At 40.2% G+C, this 16562-nt stretch overlaps 1 protein-coding gene across 5 annotated transcripts in view; it reads right to left on the bottom strand.

The window, feature by feature from the left end:
• Positions 1-16562, bottom strand: part of IFT88 (intraflagellar transport 88) — a 132479-nt gene that overhangs the window by 72793 nt on the left and 43124 nt on the right. For all 5 annotated transcript variants that reach the window (XM_081129766.1, XM_081129765.1, XM_081129764.1 and 2 more), the window contains 3 exons: positions 11346-11445; positions 4703-4789; positions 1221-1407 (listed from right to left, as the gene is read on the bottom strand). In XM_081129766.1, the coding sequence (XP_080985892.1) occupies positions 1221-1407; positions 4703-4789; positions 11346-11445 (374 nt within the window). The remainder of the gene's footprint in view (positions 1-1220; positions 1408-4702; positions 4790-11345; positions 11446-16562) is intronic.

The raw sequence follows: 16562 nt of genomic DNA on the forward strand, positions 1-16562 counted from the left end.
TTAAAGGTAAGACATGAAACCATAAAAATCCTAGCAGAAATCTTAGACAGTAAAATCTCAGAGATCTCACATAGCATAATTTTCATCAATACATCTCCTAGGGCAAAGGAAACAAATGAAAAAAAAAAATCCAGTGGGACTACATCAAACTAAAAAGCTTCTGCACAGCTAAAGAAACCACCAACCAAACAAAAAAAGGAATCCACTGTATGGGAGAACATATTTGCCAATGACATATCTGATAAGGGGTTAATATTCAAAATATATAAGGAATTCATACAACTGAACAAAAGGAATACAAACAATCCAACTGAAAAATGGGCAAAGGACCTAACTAGACACTTCTCTAAAGAGGACATACAGATGATCAAGAGACATATAAAAAAATGTTCAGTGTCACTAATCATCAGAGAGATGCAAATGAAAACTACAATGAGGTATTACTCACACCTGCCAGAATGGCTACCATCAATAAATCAACAAATAATGAATGCTGGCCCAGATGTGGAGAAAAGGGGACCCTAGTATACTGTGGTGAGAATGAAGACTGGTTCAGCCACTGTTGAAAACAGTAGTATGGAGTTTCCTCAAAATATTAAAAATGGAACTGCCATTTGACCTAGTGATCCCACCCTTGGCAATATATCCTAAGAATCCCAAAATACCAATCGGAAAGAATGTATGCACCCTAAGTTCACAGCAGTGTTACTTACAATAGCTAAGATCTGGAAACAGCCCAAGTGCCCATCAGTAGATGAGTAAATAAAAGAGCTGTGGGATATTTACACATTGGAATACTAAAGAGCTATAAAAAAGAAGGACCTCTTCTTACCTTTTGACACAGCATGATGGACCTGGAGATTATTATGCTAAGTGAAATAAGCCAGTCAGAAGAAGACAAATATCTTATGATCTCATTTATATGTGGAATCTAATGAACAAAATAACCTGATGAACAAAACAGGTGCAGCGACATGGAAGCATGGAACAAACTGACAGATATCAGAGGGAGGGAGGGAGTGGAGGGCAGGAAGACATTAACCAAAACCTTATATGCATATATGCATAGCCCGTGGAAACAGACAATAGTGTGGTGGAAGCTTAGGTGGGTCGGGAGCTGGGTGGGGGAGGGCAAAGGGGAAAAATGGGGGGCATCTTTAATACTCTCAACAATAAAAATATATTTAAGAAAGCACAAAAAACAATTTGTCCTGTCTTACCAATATTATAAAGTGCTTCGGTACAAGAAGAATCATTTCTCAGAGCCTCTTTATAGAATTCAGCTGCCTTCTCATAGTCACCATTTGCAAACACTGTATTCCCTTTGTTAGTAAGAGCAGATGGATTATATCTATCAGAGTTCACAGCTAAATCTGCATAGCTGCTGGCTTGTGCAAATTCGTTTTCCTAAAGCACAAAACATATACAAATTATTTGGAGTTCATCAAATGTTTTTTTTGAGATTACAGACATGAAAAACAGAAACAAGTATTTTACATCTATTGGGTTTGATAGGCTTATTCAGCACTTTCAACTATCCAAGTGTCTTATGATTGATGTCTCCAGTCTCATGTTTTGAATAACATCGCTATCTATATGTAGGTGGCTCCATTTCAAATGCCCAAATCTCATGTTATTGTTTACTGCACACCATGCTTCCCAAACCTCAAGTCCTTGAAGTAGTATGAAGGCATCACTGTCCATCTGCCCTGATCAAACTGGGTGAATCACCTACTAAGTCCTAGCACTCGATTGTCTTTGCTTCTTCACTCCTCCTCGCTGCCAAGTGCTCCATCAGGATCCTGCCATATAGACCTCTCAGTTCTTAGGTGGTGTGGCCTTTGGTGCCCTATCAGCTTGGCTAAGCTGGGGGCCACCGTTCCCAGAACACCTTTCCCTGTGTGGCTCTTGACTAGAGTTGGCTGAAGGGAACTTCTAGAATATGAAGCAGCAGCCTTCCTCTCTGCAGGTCTTTTTCTGGTCATCAGATACATGCCTGATACAGAAATGCTGGGGTTCCAGCCTGTCCTCCTCACTCACTTCTATTCCACACCTGGTTGTTCTTCCTGACTGCATTGTTCCTGCTGACGACAGTGACCTAGATCCATGCTGAGGCCTGGCAGTGGATTCAGAGGAGGCAGCTGTTCCAGGAAGTGTCCCCCCGGGTGGCTTCTGGATGTGCTAGGCCATTCACTGACTGAATGGTGACCCCTGCTCAGGTTGCCAAACACCGCTTCTTCACCTTCACTCCCACAGCTCCTCCACCACTATGGATGTTCTAATTCCTGTATCCCTTCTCTCATAACACTTCCAGTGGCTACCCTGACTGAATTTCTGAAAAACTGAGATATCATTCAAATATTGACCCTTTAAAAATGTACAGTTCAGTGTCATTTTATATATTTCATGTCTTCGATTTCTCTTAGTGAAAACAGATCCTCAAAGTAAGAAATGGCTGAAGGACAGAGATCCAATCAAAGATGTGGCTGTATCATCTCTGGAGACATTTCAGATTTAAGAGTGCCTAGCAGAGCCAACTTTCTCTCTCAGGTAGTATCTTTAGGGCTCTGTTCAACAGCAGCCTCATACAACTAAGTAGAAAAAGGTGTGACTTAAAAAAAAATTATGGATGTGGTTTTGGGGGCATAAGGACACCCCAACGAGATTTATAGAAAATTTTCCAAGCTTTTAAGGGAGTTGGACTAATGAAAGTGTTGCCAGCTTGGATTAAAGGTACAGACACAGTCCAAAATGAAAAAGGGCCTCTGGACCCCCAATTTTTCCGGGCAAAAAGGAGGCTAAGAAAGTTAATCAGCTGCAAACAATAGGTTGTTGTTTTTTCTGTAAAAGAAAGGTGCTCTCAGAGGGCACAACCAAGAGCCAGAGACCAAAGGATTGGAGACCACCCACCAGGGATCAGAGCTGGGCCCTCATCAAGGAACACTTCCTTTTCCCACATTTGGGGGCACTGACCACAAGTGCTTAGCTGAGTTTCAGAACTGCTAAGGACCAGTGCCTCCGTCCCATCCCTTTTGAATGGGAGTGTCTATTACAGTTTTCCTATCCTTGGCTCACCACAGAAAATTAAGTGTATGGGGCAGATGTGATTTTTTTTGTTCCTGGATCTTTAGATCAAGAGGACCTGTGCCTGAGAAAGTTCTTTCTCTATCTAGACCTTATGAAGAGGCTAGCCTTAGACTACGATGATGAGACTATGAGAGTCTTGGGAGGGGTATGTACATTTTGAATATGGAAAGGATGTGAATAACTGGGCCTTGAACACAGGCAGTGATACACTCACTGTTAAAACAATGGCCACAATGGATGACACCGCCCAGTCTTCATGCCCCTGTATGTTTCTCTCCCATAGTCATTTTGCTCAATAAGATAACAATGAATTCAATGCAAAGAGGAACCTGATAAACACCTGTGCACTGGGGTCTCCTCGATGGATCCTGTCCCATGTAGGAAGTCCAGGCTATCCTGCTAGAGAAGCATTGGAGGGCTGAGATGCCTGGCCAGCACTAGGCTTAGGGCTTCAACACATGATTTTGGAGGGCACAATTCAGTCCATAGCATCTATTATGAAAGCTTATAATTCACAGAGACAATCATCAAATTTTATCTGTAACCTGACTTCCTGTCTGAGATCAGTGTTACACATGTCTCCTGGACATTTGAATTATATTGCCATCACTATAAAAATTAAAAAATATATTTAAGAACAAACTTGGCATCTTCCCCTCTAATTCGCACACTCCTCTGCACATGTCTCTGGCACTACTCTCCTGCCAGCAGAATAAAACACTAGGGTCCTTCCTCACCAGGGACTTTATCTCTTTTCTGTCTTAACACAAAGGATGTAACACCTTTCTGCTATAACAGTGGTTCTATACGGCAGCAATTCTCAATGTGCACAAATCAGAAGCTCTAAGAGGGACTGAAAGTGTAGTACAACCAAACACAATGATCCTACATACCTCTTCTCTCCCAGTTTTTTTTTTTTTTTTGCCTCTGTGCATTGTTTATTCCCTTAGTTTCCCTGCAAATGTCCCCGTCTCTTTTATCTATACTCTGACCTTTAAGATCCAACTTCTCTCTGGAATCTTCCCCCAAACCCCTAAATGAAAATGCTATTTGCCTCCTCTGAATTTCTAAAGCATTTAGTATCTCACATTAATTTGATGTTCTCTACTTTCAGCCAACCTTCCTTCCTTTCTACTCTACCCATCTGCCCCCTTTGTTCTAAATTAAGAATGTTCCCTTTTAGGAAGCTTTTAGCCTTTTAGTATTCCCCATGATTGGCATCCATAGATGTTCAACCTCTGCTTGTTATAGATGACACTGTGACCTTACATAAGTCATATAACCTAAGATGTCACTTTTGTTATTACTAGCCTTGAATTGAAATGTTATCTCCAGCTCATCTCCCAGATCTACACTCTACAATTTCATGATGTGATGTTTCCCACCACCACTTTTCACCCTCCCTTCTCCTCCTGAGATGTCCTCTCATTCATGCCCATAAACTCAACCGCTGGCCCAGAACTTGTTATATGACCTGGCCTTCCATATACCCTGTTCCACTGACATTCTGCATATGCTCTGTCAAGCCTCTCCTTAGGCCAGCTCCTCAGGCAGAAATTTAGCAACATGAAAATACCACATTATCAAATCTTAGTTACAAAAACATAAAACTTACCAAATAATACAGAAATGAGAGGTTGGTTGCAGCTGCACTTTTCACTCTACTGTCCTTTTTTTCAAACATTTTTAAGGTCTCTATAGCCTAGAAATAAAATATCTCTAAGTTATTACCATTATAATATGACAGTGTTCAGGCTAACTGTAGGAGCAGGGATGGACAAAAGATGGGTGCATTAATATGATTAAGAAAACATGACAAATTGAGAATTTCATTTGGGAATTAAAATTTATAAAAAATAAAATGACACTAAAAATAACATAACTAAAATTAAGAACACAATAGATGTGTTTAATGCCATATTAGACCGTAGAAGAGAGCAGTAAATAGCAAGCCTGTGAGTGTTGTTACACAGTTTAGTTTACTCTGCACAATGGCGTGCGTGGTAAGGTTTTTACTTAAAAATCATGATCCAATTTGCTCTCTGCAAAATAATTTTATAATTTCTGCTTCTGGCCATTAGAAACTAGCTTACAGAAGACCATTGTCCTATTGAGAACAATTAGAAAAGTTAGATAAAATACTGAAAATATTTTCTGAAGGCACTGAAGAGCTACAGAGGCAACCAGGATTTGAAGGTCAAACAAGATCCCAGAAAACATTCCAACTAAATAAAATAAGCACAGCAAAATAAAAGGCTAAAAAATGTTCTTAGAAAAGACCATAAGAGGCATATAGGAACAAAGTGAAATCTCATATAAGCATGTTAGAGCAGGCAGTTAGAAAGATATGAGCTGGGAGAGGTAGGTGGGGCTTGGAGGGAGTGTGTGTGAGATGTGACAAACTGAAAATAGACAATTAGGTGGCAGACCCTTATGTGAGCAGATTCAGAGCCCTCCAGGATGTAGCCTAACCAGTGGCATAGCACCTAGATGAAGGAGCTTTGTAGCTTAAAGATACATTTTTTTGAGACATGTGGGAGGGCGTGACTTGCCCTTGCCTAGGGACTTTCCAGCCTAGGGGTATAAATCCTCTAAACTCCCAAATATTGGGGCCTGCTGAGCTGCCCGCTCAGGGCACTAGGTTTGATCTCAGCTGACTGAGTTGCCTGCTCAGGCCCTATCTGAGTGTATTTCTTTCCTACAGATAAATCCTTGACTGCTTTTGCTGCTATTTGTTGTCTCTTGTTTGAATTCATTCCTACAAGCAAGACAAGAACTGGGGGCACAAAGTACTCTCTGGCAGAGCTTATCTCTGGCCAGAGGCCCCCTTGACCACCACTGACAAACATAACTGGAATTCCAGAAGGTGAAGAAAGACTAGTGGCTGAGGATTTTCCAAAACTGATGATAGAAAATAATTCTAGGAGTATTACAAAAAATGATCTGAAGTAGATCCAAATATAACTACATTTAAAAGCCATGAGAAATCAAAGTATACTTTTAACCACCTGAAAGTCTGAGATAATTGTAACCAAATAGGACATTTGGAATGGCCAAACACCTTGCGTGAAAGGTGAATGAGTTATCAACTTTGGAATTACTAAGAAATATCGGGTGGAAAAAAAAAGTAGAGAAAGATGATGGGTCTGCCTACCTGCATGCCTTCCTCCTTCCCTTCCAAATGCATTTACTGAGTAGAATATGCTTTGCTTCATGGTGCCTCCTGCTGCCAGAGAGCACTGTGTCCAAGCAAAAATCCTTCTTGAGCTTTGACAATGGCCATCAGCTATTGGTATTGAAAATATCTGACAAAGTCTGACCTGTGTGCTGTTCAAGTGTCTGACCTCAAATGAAGTACCATGAAACATAGTTGACTTAATGTTTTTTAAGGGTAGAAGATTTAAAAATACTAGATTCCATAAGCTTTGGTTATAATATGAGTAAATAATTATTCTTTTACAGGGGTTTTGAGTATTTTAAAGAAAACTTTTGGGAGTTTCTAGGCCAGCAATTAATATAATTCCACAAAGTAAACTCTGGAAGAAAAAAACCCAAACATGCCCTCACTTTTGAGATTTTTATTTCACTTATGTTTCTGGACAGTCCTCTTTAAAACTGCTAAGAAGGTCCGAAAACTTATATCAGAAGTTACTGCTGCTTGTACTGCTCAACCGTGGAAGTCACCTCATAGACCCCTCACTCAGTCTCTACACTATTCGTGGGAAAGCCACTATTTATGTAAGTTTATAAGCTGCATTTCACTTTGAATAAGAATTGAGATGTTTTTACCTTTACTTTTGAATTGTGTCACAAATGTATATGCAAATTTAAAACATAAGTCATTTGAATAGGAATTAACACACAGCCATTAAACTCTGAAGTCACGTGAGAGGGAAAGAAAACTGCTCCTCAGTATGTGAGAGCCATGTAGAAAAGAAAGCAGAAATTACATTCTTAAAACAGGTAAATTAAACTGTTATTAAAATCCTGAACTATGGTAATATATTGTTAAATCTTTCTAAAAAGACCACTTAAAAATAATATACTGAAAAAAAAGACAAACATGTTTTTTTCTATTTTGTGACCTAAACAGTACTTCCCACACAAACAAAAATTTTGTTTTGGCCCAGAGATGACTTCAGCAGGATAACAAAAAACAAGTGGTCTCACTTTGCTTCCATTTAACAGCATGACAGCAGAATTAAAGAGCTATCAGTGGTACATTTAATGACCCACAGTGTGATGATCAAATGACAGAATAGATATAAAGATCCTTTGAAAAGTCTTTTTAGAGAGGAAACAAGACGGCGGCGTAGATAACAGCTGTACTCACCACCTCCTACAACCACATCAAAATTACAACTAAAATACAGAAAAACCGTCATGCAGAACCTCCTGAAATCTAGCTGAACAGAAGCCCTACAACCAGGGAACTGAAAAAGCATTGAGACCGGTAGGAGGGGCAGAGATGCGGGTGGATCAAGGCTGGATCACAGAGATGCGGCCGCAGGCCCACACCCGGTGCTGCAGTTGAAACCTAGGAGGGAATCTCGGTGGTGGAGGTTTCCTGGGGGAGTAAGGGGTCCCAGCCCCACATCAGGCCCCCCAGCCCAGGGCTCCAGGGCCAGGAAGAGAAGTCCCCACACCTTCAGGCTGTGAAAACCAGTGGGGACTGTCGCCGAGGGTCACGGGAGTCCCAGGCAACTCCTCTTAAAGGGCCTGTGCACGGACTCACTCCCTCTGAGCTCCAGCGTCAGGCAGCAGCTTGAAAGGAACCTGGGACACTTGGGGAGGAACTAACCTGCCTGAAATTGGGGCGAGAGCTGGAGGGGCAGCTTTTTCCCAGACAGAAGAGCTGGCAGAGGCCATTGCCCCTATGGTGAGCCTTCCCCGCACAGAGCCAGGAAGCAGGCGCCATATTTGAATCTCCAGTACCTGACTCACACCTTTGGGCCCGTCCTGATGATTCCTGGAGGCCCCGCCCCTCCCTACCTGCAAGCTCATCAAAGCCATTTCCAGTGGCTTTTCTATGCAAGTGGCCTCTTGAGCCTTATGCTTAGGACTTTCCTAAAATCTCTCAAACAAGCAGTAGCGTGCCCCATATGGCTTGATAAGTGGCTCCAGGCCTGGCACTAGTGGCAGCCTGCATTGGTTCATAGCTTGGCCTCTCCTGGACAACGCCAAGCCCAGCACAAGTAGCAGCCAACTATTGTTTGCTGTGTAGCTCATGCTGGGTGGCCCTGGGGAAAGCACTGGCAGAAGCTGACTTTGCACCTCCTGGGAGACCCCGGAGACAGTCGACCTGGTGCCAGACTTGACCACATTGGATTACAACCCTACCACATCCACGAGTGACACACTCAAGGGATGCACTTGGTGAACACCAAAGCTCCACTGAAGTAAATCCTGCTCCATAGGGGTGTCTCCAGCACAACAGCTCTTTGGCTGTAGTTGCAGCTCGTCCTCACAGCTGATTGGCCTGGGGGGTCAATTCCTCCCAGTGATGCCAACAGCAACCAAGGCTCAACTACAACAGGACAGTGCACACAGCCCACACAGGGGAGCACCTAGAAGGCCCAGCTCAGGTGACCGGGGAGGCTGAGTCATTGGACCCTACAGGACACCTACTACACAAAACCACTCTACAAATTCCAGGAGACATAGCAGCTCTACCTAAAACATAGAAACAAACAGCTGGAAGCAGCTTAAATGTGGACACAAAGAAACATGTCACAAAGGAAAGAACAGAAGAAATCTCTAGAAAAGGAACTAAATGAAATAGAATCAAGCAAGCTAACAGATACAGAGTTCAGAATTTTGTTTATAAGGATGCTCAAGCATATTAGTAAGAGTATTATGAAAACAACTGAGAAAATTGATGACATAATAAAGTACCAATCTGAAATGAAGGCTACATGAACTGAAATGAAGAATAATTTACAGGGAATCAACAGTAGAGTAGAGGACGCTGAGAATCAAATCAGCAGTTTGGAACATGAGGAAACAAAAAACACTGAAGCAGAAGAGTAAAAAGAAAAAATCCAAAAATACGAAGAGAGTATAAGGGGCCTCTGGGACAACTTCAAGAGGCCCAACATTTGTATTATTGGGGTGACAGAAGGAGAAGAAAGAGAGCAAAAAATTGAAAACCTATTTGAAAAAATAATTACAGGAAACTTCCCCTACCTGGGGAAAGAAATCGACTTACAAGTCCAGGAAGCACAGAGTCCCAAACAAGAGGAACACAAAGAGGCCCACACCAAGACATATCATAATTAAAATGCCAAAGGCTAAAGACAAAGAGAGAATCTTAAAAGCAGCAAGAGAAAAGCAGTTAGCTACCTACAAGGGAGCACCCATACGACCGTCAGCTGATTTCTCAACAGAAACTTTGCAGGCCAGAAGGGAGTGGCAAGAAATATTCAAAGTGATGAAAAACATGGAACTACAACGAAGATTACTCTACCCAGCAAAGCTATCATTTAGAACTGAAGGTGAGATAAAGAGCTTCACAGATAAGAAAAAGCTAAAGGAGTTCATCACCACCAGACCAGCACTACATGAAATGTTGAAGGGTCTTCCTTAAGAAGAAGCTAATGAACAAAAGAATCTGACGAACTAAATAGATCCAGAGACATTGACACAGGCACCAGACGATCATATTTCAGAGGAAAGAGGGAAGAGGGGTGGAGGGTGGAAGAGATTAACCAAAGAAGTTATATGCATATATGCATAACCCATGGACACAGTTAATAACTGTGGGGTTAAGGCCTGGGGAGGGGGTGTGAGGGAGGTCGAGGGGGTCAATTGGGGGGAAAAATGGGACACCTGTAATAAAAAAAGTCTTTTTAGTGCTTTACAAATGCTAGAACAATTTGTTTTTACCCTCATCTGAGGATATTTTTTTCCTTTGATTTTTTTAGAGAGAATGGGAGGGAGGAGAGGAGGCAAAGAGAGACACACTGACTTGTTGCCTTCTACAAGGGGCCCTGACTGGAGCAGGGATCAAACCTGCAACCCAGGGAGCTGCCCCTGACCGAGAATCAAACCCACAACCCTTTGGTGCACAGACCAACACTCTAACCACTGACCCACACTGGTAAGGGCGCTAAAGCAACATTAAGCACACTAAATTCGTACACAAAATGGAACCAGTCCATGGTACTGCACTGTATTAATCATGTAATCATAACATGAACACTAGGGCAGCCTCTCATATCTGGGAGTAGATGGCATTCTCCTCCCCCCTCTAGAAGGGGATAGTCATTTCTATTGTCTCCTAGACAAAAGGAAGGTCCTTCAGTAGGAAGAAAGCCAGAAAACACAGGCTTGGGATAGGATGTTCTTGGCCCCTGCTCTCCGGGTCTAAACTCGGAGAAGCTGAGTTTTCTAGTTACTGGCGCATATTACACTAACCACTGGCTTTATAAACTAGAGTATCAAGTTTCATTCTGTTTATTCTCTTTTGTCCCCTTTCCTCTTTTATAAAGCTGTCTATTCCTCTGGTTTTGTCTCAACTATGTCTCACCTGTTCCACCTCCACCAGAGGAAGCAAGAAAGCAGTGGTAGCAGTGAGAGATCCTGGAGGGTTTTGAAACTGTGTTTTCAATAGGACCCTCTTAGATCCAATGCAACATAAAACAGACAGCAGGTGAAAACCGTGGATGGGAGCCCCAGGCTACTATTCCAGATCCTGGCCTTCCTTCTCCTACACGTAATACCCGATTCTGAAAAACCTTAGAGCTTCAGGGAGCAGCTTGAAAACCTCTAGGAGAAAGTTAATCTCTGGACTAGAACATGGTTTAATAATTTAGCAAACAACCACATTTTACATGAAAAGCATTTACATTTTTAGGAAGAGGACAGCCCTAGCCAGGTGGCTCAGTTGGTTGGAGCATCGTCCTGTGCTGTAGGATGATGGTAGGGAGGTTCAATTCCTGGTCAGGACACATACGTAGGTTGCAGGTTCGATGCCCAGTGGGGCGTGTAAAGGAAGCAACCAATCTATGTTTCTCTTCTCTTTCCTCTCCCTCTAAAAATCAATAAAAACATGTTCTAGGGTGAGGATTATAAAAACAAACAAACAGGATAAACAGGTCAAAATTCAAACAAAGTATCACAGTAATGGAAATTATGGTCAGATAGAAGTCACTCACCTTCAGAATATTCAGAGGTAACATTATTCTAGAGAGGAGTTTCCCAATATGATTGTTTTGCTCAAATAACATATGAAATATCATCTAACTTTTTAAACTTACTTGGTTAAAGTCCTTTTGTCTCAAGTATGTAATTGCTTTATTTATTTCCAGGTCATTTGCTAGCTCTACATATTGAGAAGCTTTCACAACTTCGACACACCTATAATGTAAAGTGGAAAAAAGGTTATTTTGTTTTACTATATTTTTGTTGGTTTTCTTAAATGTGACTTTTGGAAAAAAAATTTGAAGTGTCCCTACTGTTATGTAAGCCTAAGTATTTGCTTTCTTCCAATAAAGGCATTGAATTGCTGAATTCTACAGTTCTCAACTAATTTCCTCATCCAATTTTTCATTAGCCTGCTGTCATTTCTAAATATTTATGGTATTTTAAATGAAATTGGATTATAGCTACATTCTGGTTTTGGGGTTTACTAAAACAATTTCAATTTTTAACAGGTAAAATTGTTTCGATATATTTTTTCATCTTAAATGCTGTGATGGTGAGAAAAATTCAATAGAAATTACAGAATATATTTCATTTTTGTGAGTCCAAACTTGAACAGACTATAGATCTGTTCCCCAAAGCACACAGAATATCTATTTTTAACTGTATATCAGGCACTGTGCCAATTCCTTTACAAGCGTTGTCACATTTAATCTTCACAACAACACTGAATGACAGGCATTGTCTCTACTTCATGGATAGGAAAATGGAAGAACTGAGATCACATAGGTAGCAAACTGTTAAGTAAGAATTTGAACCCAATTTTCGTTGATACCAAAACCCACTGCACCAAGACCAACGGTCTTAAAATTGAGGTCAATTGAGATCAACTTAGGATTAGTTGGATTAACATAATTAATTTAAAATAAGGATCATGAGCCTTATTTTAAAACACAGAATAGAAAAAATATCAATGGGCATTGTACATAATAAGGGGAAGGATTGTTTCAAGAAACCTTGTAAATTTCAGTAAACAATGGAAAATATATTTCTTACTGAGAGTCTGGTTAACAAATGTTTTAAAGCCACTGGCCTAGACCAATATTTAAAAACTATTAAAGCAGAAGATCTCTTTCTTCAAGAAGAATCTGTTTACTTTAACCTTGATTTATAAAAGAGGCCTCGTGCTTGAAGTGGGGAGAGAGGACTTGAAGCCCTGTCTGATCAGTGCTCCTTTCAATGTCCCTCTTTCCCCAGCCCCACCTCCCACCCCTACCAACAAGTTAAACCTGTAGACACAGCTAATGAAACTTCAAGAACTACAAGGAAATAATTTGAAAACCATTGATTCAGTTATGCATTCAGCAAACATTTAATGTCTATTGTACATCAGATATTATGTTTGGTAGAGGGATGTAAGGATAAATAAGATACTGTTCATGCCCTTATGAGGGAAGTAGGCCAGTGAATTGCATTGTGTGAGAACTGTTGTAAAGAATACAAGAATACAGAGGCAGAGAATCTAAACCAGATTGGGGAAAGGAATTCAAGAGATATCTGAACTCAGTTTGAAGAACAAGGAAGAACTGATTTGGCAAAACAAGAAGGGTGTCCGGCTCGGTGGCTCAGTTGGTTGGAGCATTGCCCCATACACCAAAAGTGTTGTGGGTTTGATTCTCAGTCAGGGCACATACCGAGGTTACAGGTTCCATCTCCAGTCGGGAGTGTGTACAGGAGGCAACCGATCAATGTTTCTTTTTCACATGGATGTTTCTGCCTCTCCCTCCCCTCTAAAATCAGTAAACACATCCGTGGGTGAGGATTAAAAAAAAACCTGAGAAGGGAATTCCAGGAAGGGGAGATAGCATGTGTACAAATGTGGCAGACCAAAAAAGCAGGAACTATTTAAGAAATTGATTCCTTCACCATGTTGCTATTAACAAGTCAAGGGCCTCAAAGACAAATACACTGTGCCCTCCTGCCTATCTTTCTCAAATAGGTGTGTGCAAAGGAATGTAGCCCTACAGAAAATTATTTGAGTAATTTCCCTCAATTTTCCTAAGGATGGTACATAGCTTTCACCATTCTAGTTGCATAGGATGCCTCAGAACCTCAGGGCTTAACTGTCTTAAGGACTCTATGTGAGAAAGGCTGACAGTGTTTGCACTTTCAAGAATACTCTTCTCTCTGCTTAGAAGGTCCTCCCCTTTCCCCCGCTTTATCCTTACTAACCCTATACTTTCAAAAAGTTCCATGTATCTCCTGGACATTTGACTGTGTCACCTCAGACGCCAGCCCACCGCAGCACCAGGCCAGCCACCATGGCCCCAGGCTAGGCCAGCTCCCATGGACATAGGCTTCTGGTCTGCCCAAGCGCCATAATAAGCCCTGAAGACCCAACCTCCAGGCCAGTCCCTGAGGCTACCAGGTTACAGGCCAACTCCTGCAGCGTTAGACTCTAGGCTTGCTCTGAGGCCAGGCTGGCCCACATGGCCCTAGCTTCCAGGTAGGCTCCTGCAAAACCAGGCTCCTGGCCTGTCCCAATACCAGAACAGCCTCTGTGGATCTAGACGCTGAACCCACCCCAGTAGTCCCTAGTGCATGATTGGGGACCTAGGATCCAGGTCTGTCCATGCAGATCAAGGTCCCAGCCCCATATCTACAGATTCAAGCACAAAGCCTGCCCTAGTGGACCCAGGCTCCAGGCAGCTCCCTGTGTACCCAAGCACTAGGCCTGCTGATCTGCTAACTCAGGCACCAGACCTGCACACCCAAGTATTCCAGCAGCAAGCCTGCCCACAAACACCATCAGATGGTATAACCAGAATCTGCACAGGCTGATTGGTGAGGGGTTTTGCCCAAGAGAGTCAATTTGTAAAGATTATAAGAGGTTCCCACTTCCTCAAACACCAACACAAGGAAATAAGGATCAGAATCAATGAAATACATCACCACCAAAATAAACTAATGATACTTCAATGAGTGACCCTAAAAAATGGAAACCTATGAACTGCCTGACAAAAAACTCAGAATAATCCTCTTAAAGAAATTCAGTCAACTATAAGAAAACAGACAACTAAATGAAATTAGGAACATAATGAATTAATAAATAGAGAAGTTCAACAAAGACACAGAAACCATTAAAAAACAAACAGAGATTCTAGAGTTGAAGAATATAATGACTGAACTGAAGAATTCATAAAAAGCTTCAACAGGAGACTCAACCAAGCAGAGAAAGAAGTAGTGAACTAGAAGACAGATTATTTGAAATCATCAGTAGAGGAGCAAAATAGAGAATGAATAAGAGTGAAAAAGCCTACGTGCATTATGGAATACCATTAAAAGAAACAATCTATGTATTACTTGAGTCCCAGAAGAACAAGGGGGGTGAGAAGGGGCAAGGTGCTTATTTTAAAGAAATAATGGCTAAGAACTTCTCAAATCTGGGGAGAGATTTGAAAATCCAAGTTCATGAAGCTATTGGGTAACTCCGAAATTTCAACCCAACACAGTCTTCTCCAAAACACATTATAATAAAACTGGCTAAAGTTACACACAAGAGAGAATTTTAAAATCAGCAAGAGGAAAATAATTCTTTACATATAAGGAACCCCCATAAAATTTTTAGCAGATTACTTAGCAGAAACCTTGCAGATCAGGACAGTGGGATGATATATTCAAAGTGCTGAAAGAAAAAATGCCAACCAAGAATACTTTACCTGGCAAAGTTGTCTTTCAGAAATGAGAGATAGACTTACCCAAATGAACAAAAACTAAGGGAATTCACCACCACTAAACCTGCTTTATAAGAAACTCTGAAAAGAGTTCTTTAATTTGAAATGAAAGGATACTAACTAGTAACATGAAAACATATAAAAATATAAAACATACTAGAAAAGGTAACTCTATAGTCAAATTCGGAATACTTTAATATTTTAATATGGTGGTATGTCAAATCACTTAACTGTAGTATAAAGGTTGAAAGACAAAAGTATTACAAATAAGTATAGCTACAATAATTTGTTAGTGGATATACAATATAAAAAGAGGTAAATTATGACATCAAAAACAAAATTATGGGGGGGTGTAAATGGGTAGTTTTTGTATACAGTTGAAGTTAAGTTGTTATTAGCTTAAAATAGACTGTTATATCTATAAGATGTTTATGTAAGCAAAAATCTACAGTAGATACACAAGGAGAGAGAGAAGAGAATGAAACAATACCACTAGAGAAAATCATCAATTCACAAAGACAGCAAAAGGGAAAGGAGGAAAAAGGAATAAGGCAATACAAAAGAGCTAGAATGCAGTAAGATAGCATTAATGCCTATCAATAATTACTAATTAACCTATCAATATTATTAGCTATCAAAAATTACTTTAAGTGTAAATGGATTAAATTCTCCAGTCAATAAGCATAGAGTGTCTGAATGGATTAAAAACAAGTCCCAACTATATTATGCTTACAAGAGATCTACTTTAGCTTTAAGGACACACATAGGCTCAAACTGAAGGAATGGAAAAAATATATTCCAAGTATAAGGGAAACCCAAAAGGTAGCTATACTTAGACAAATACACTTTAAGTCAAAACTGTAACAAAAGATAAAGAAGGTCACTATAGAACAATAAAAAGGTCTATTCATCAAGAAGATATAATAACAATCATAAGTATATATGATTTCACTATCACAGTACCAAAATATATTAAGCAAATACTAACAGATCTGAAGGGAGAAATAGGCAATACAATAATAGTAGAAAATTTCAATACCCCACTTTCAATAATGGATCAATTAATTATACAACAGAAAATCAATAAGGAAACACTGGAGTTTAATTATACCTTAGCTCAGATGACCTAAGAGAGATACAGAAATCCAACAGCAGCAGAATAACACATTCTTCTCAAGCAAACACACAACATTCTCCAGGATAGATCATGTGCTGTCACAAAACAAACCTTAGCAAATGGTATGGAACTATAAATCAATAACAAGAGGAAAAGTGAAAAATTCACAAATATGTAGAAATTAAAAATCATATCTCTGCATAACGTATGGGTCAAAGAGGAAATCAAAAGAAAAAATTTTTAAATATTTTAAAACAAATAAATTGAGAACAAAATACACCAAAACTTATGGGATGCAGCAAAGCAGTTCCAAAAGGAAAGTTTATAGCAATAAATGCCTACATTAAGAAAAAAACCATAAAAAAAAAGCGCCCAACCTAACTTTATACCTCAAGGAACTAAAAATATAAAAACAAATTAAGTCCAAAGTTAGCAGAAAGAAATAACAAAGAAAAAAGACCAGAGAAGAAATAAATGAAAGA

This window comes from Miniopterus schreibersii (genome assembly GCF_964146895.1).
Source record: "Miniopterus schreibersii genome assembly, chromosome: 2".
NCBI lineage: Eukaryota > Metazoa > Chordata > Mammalia > Chiroptera > Miniopteridae > Miniopterus > Miniopterus schreibersii.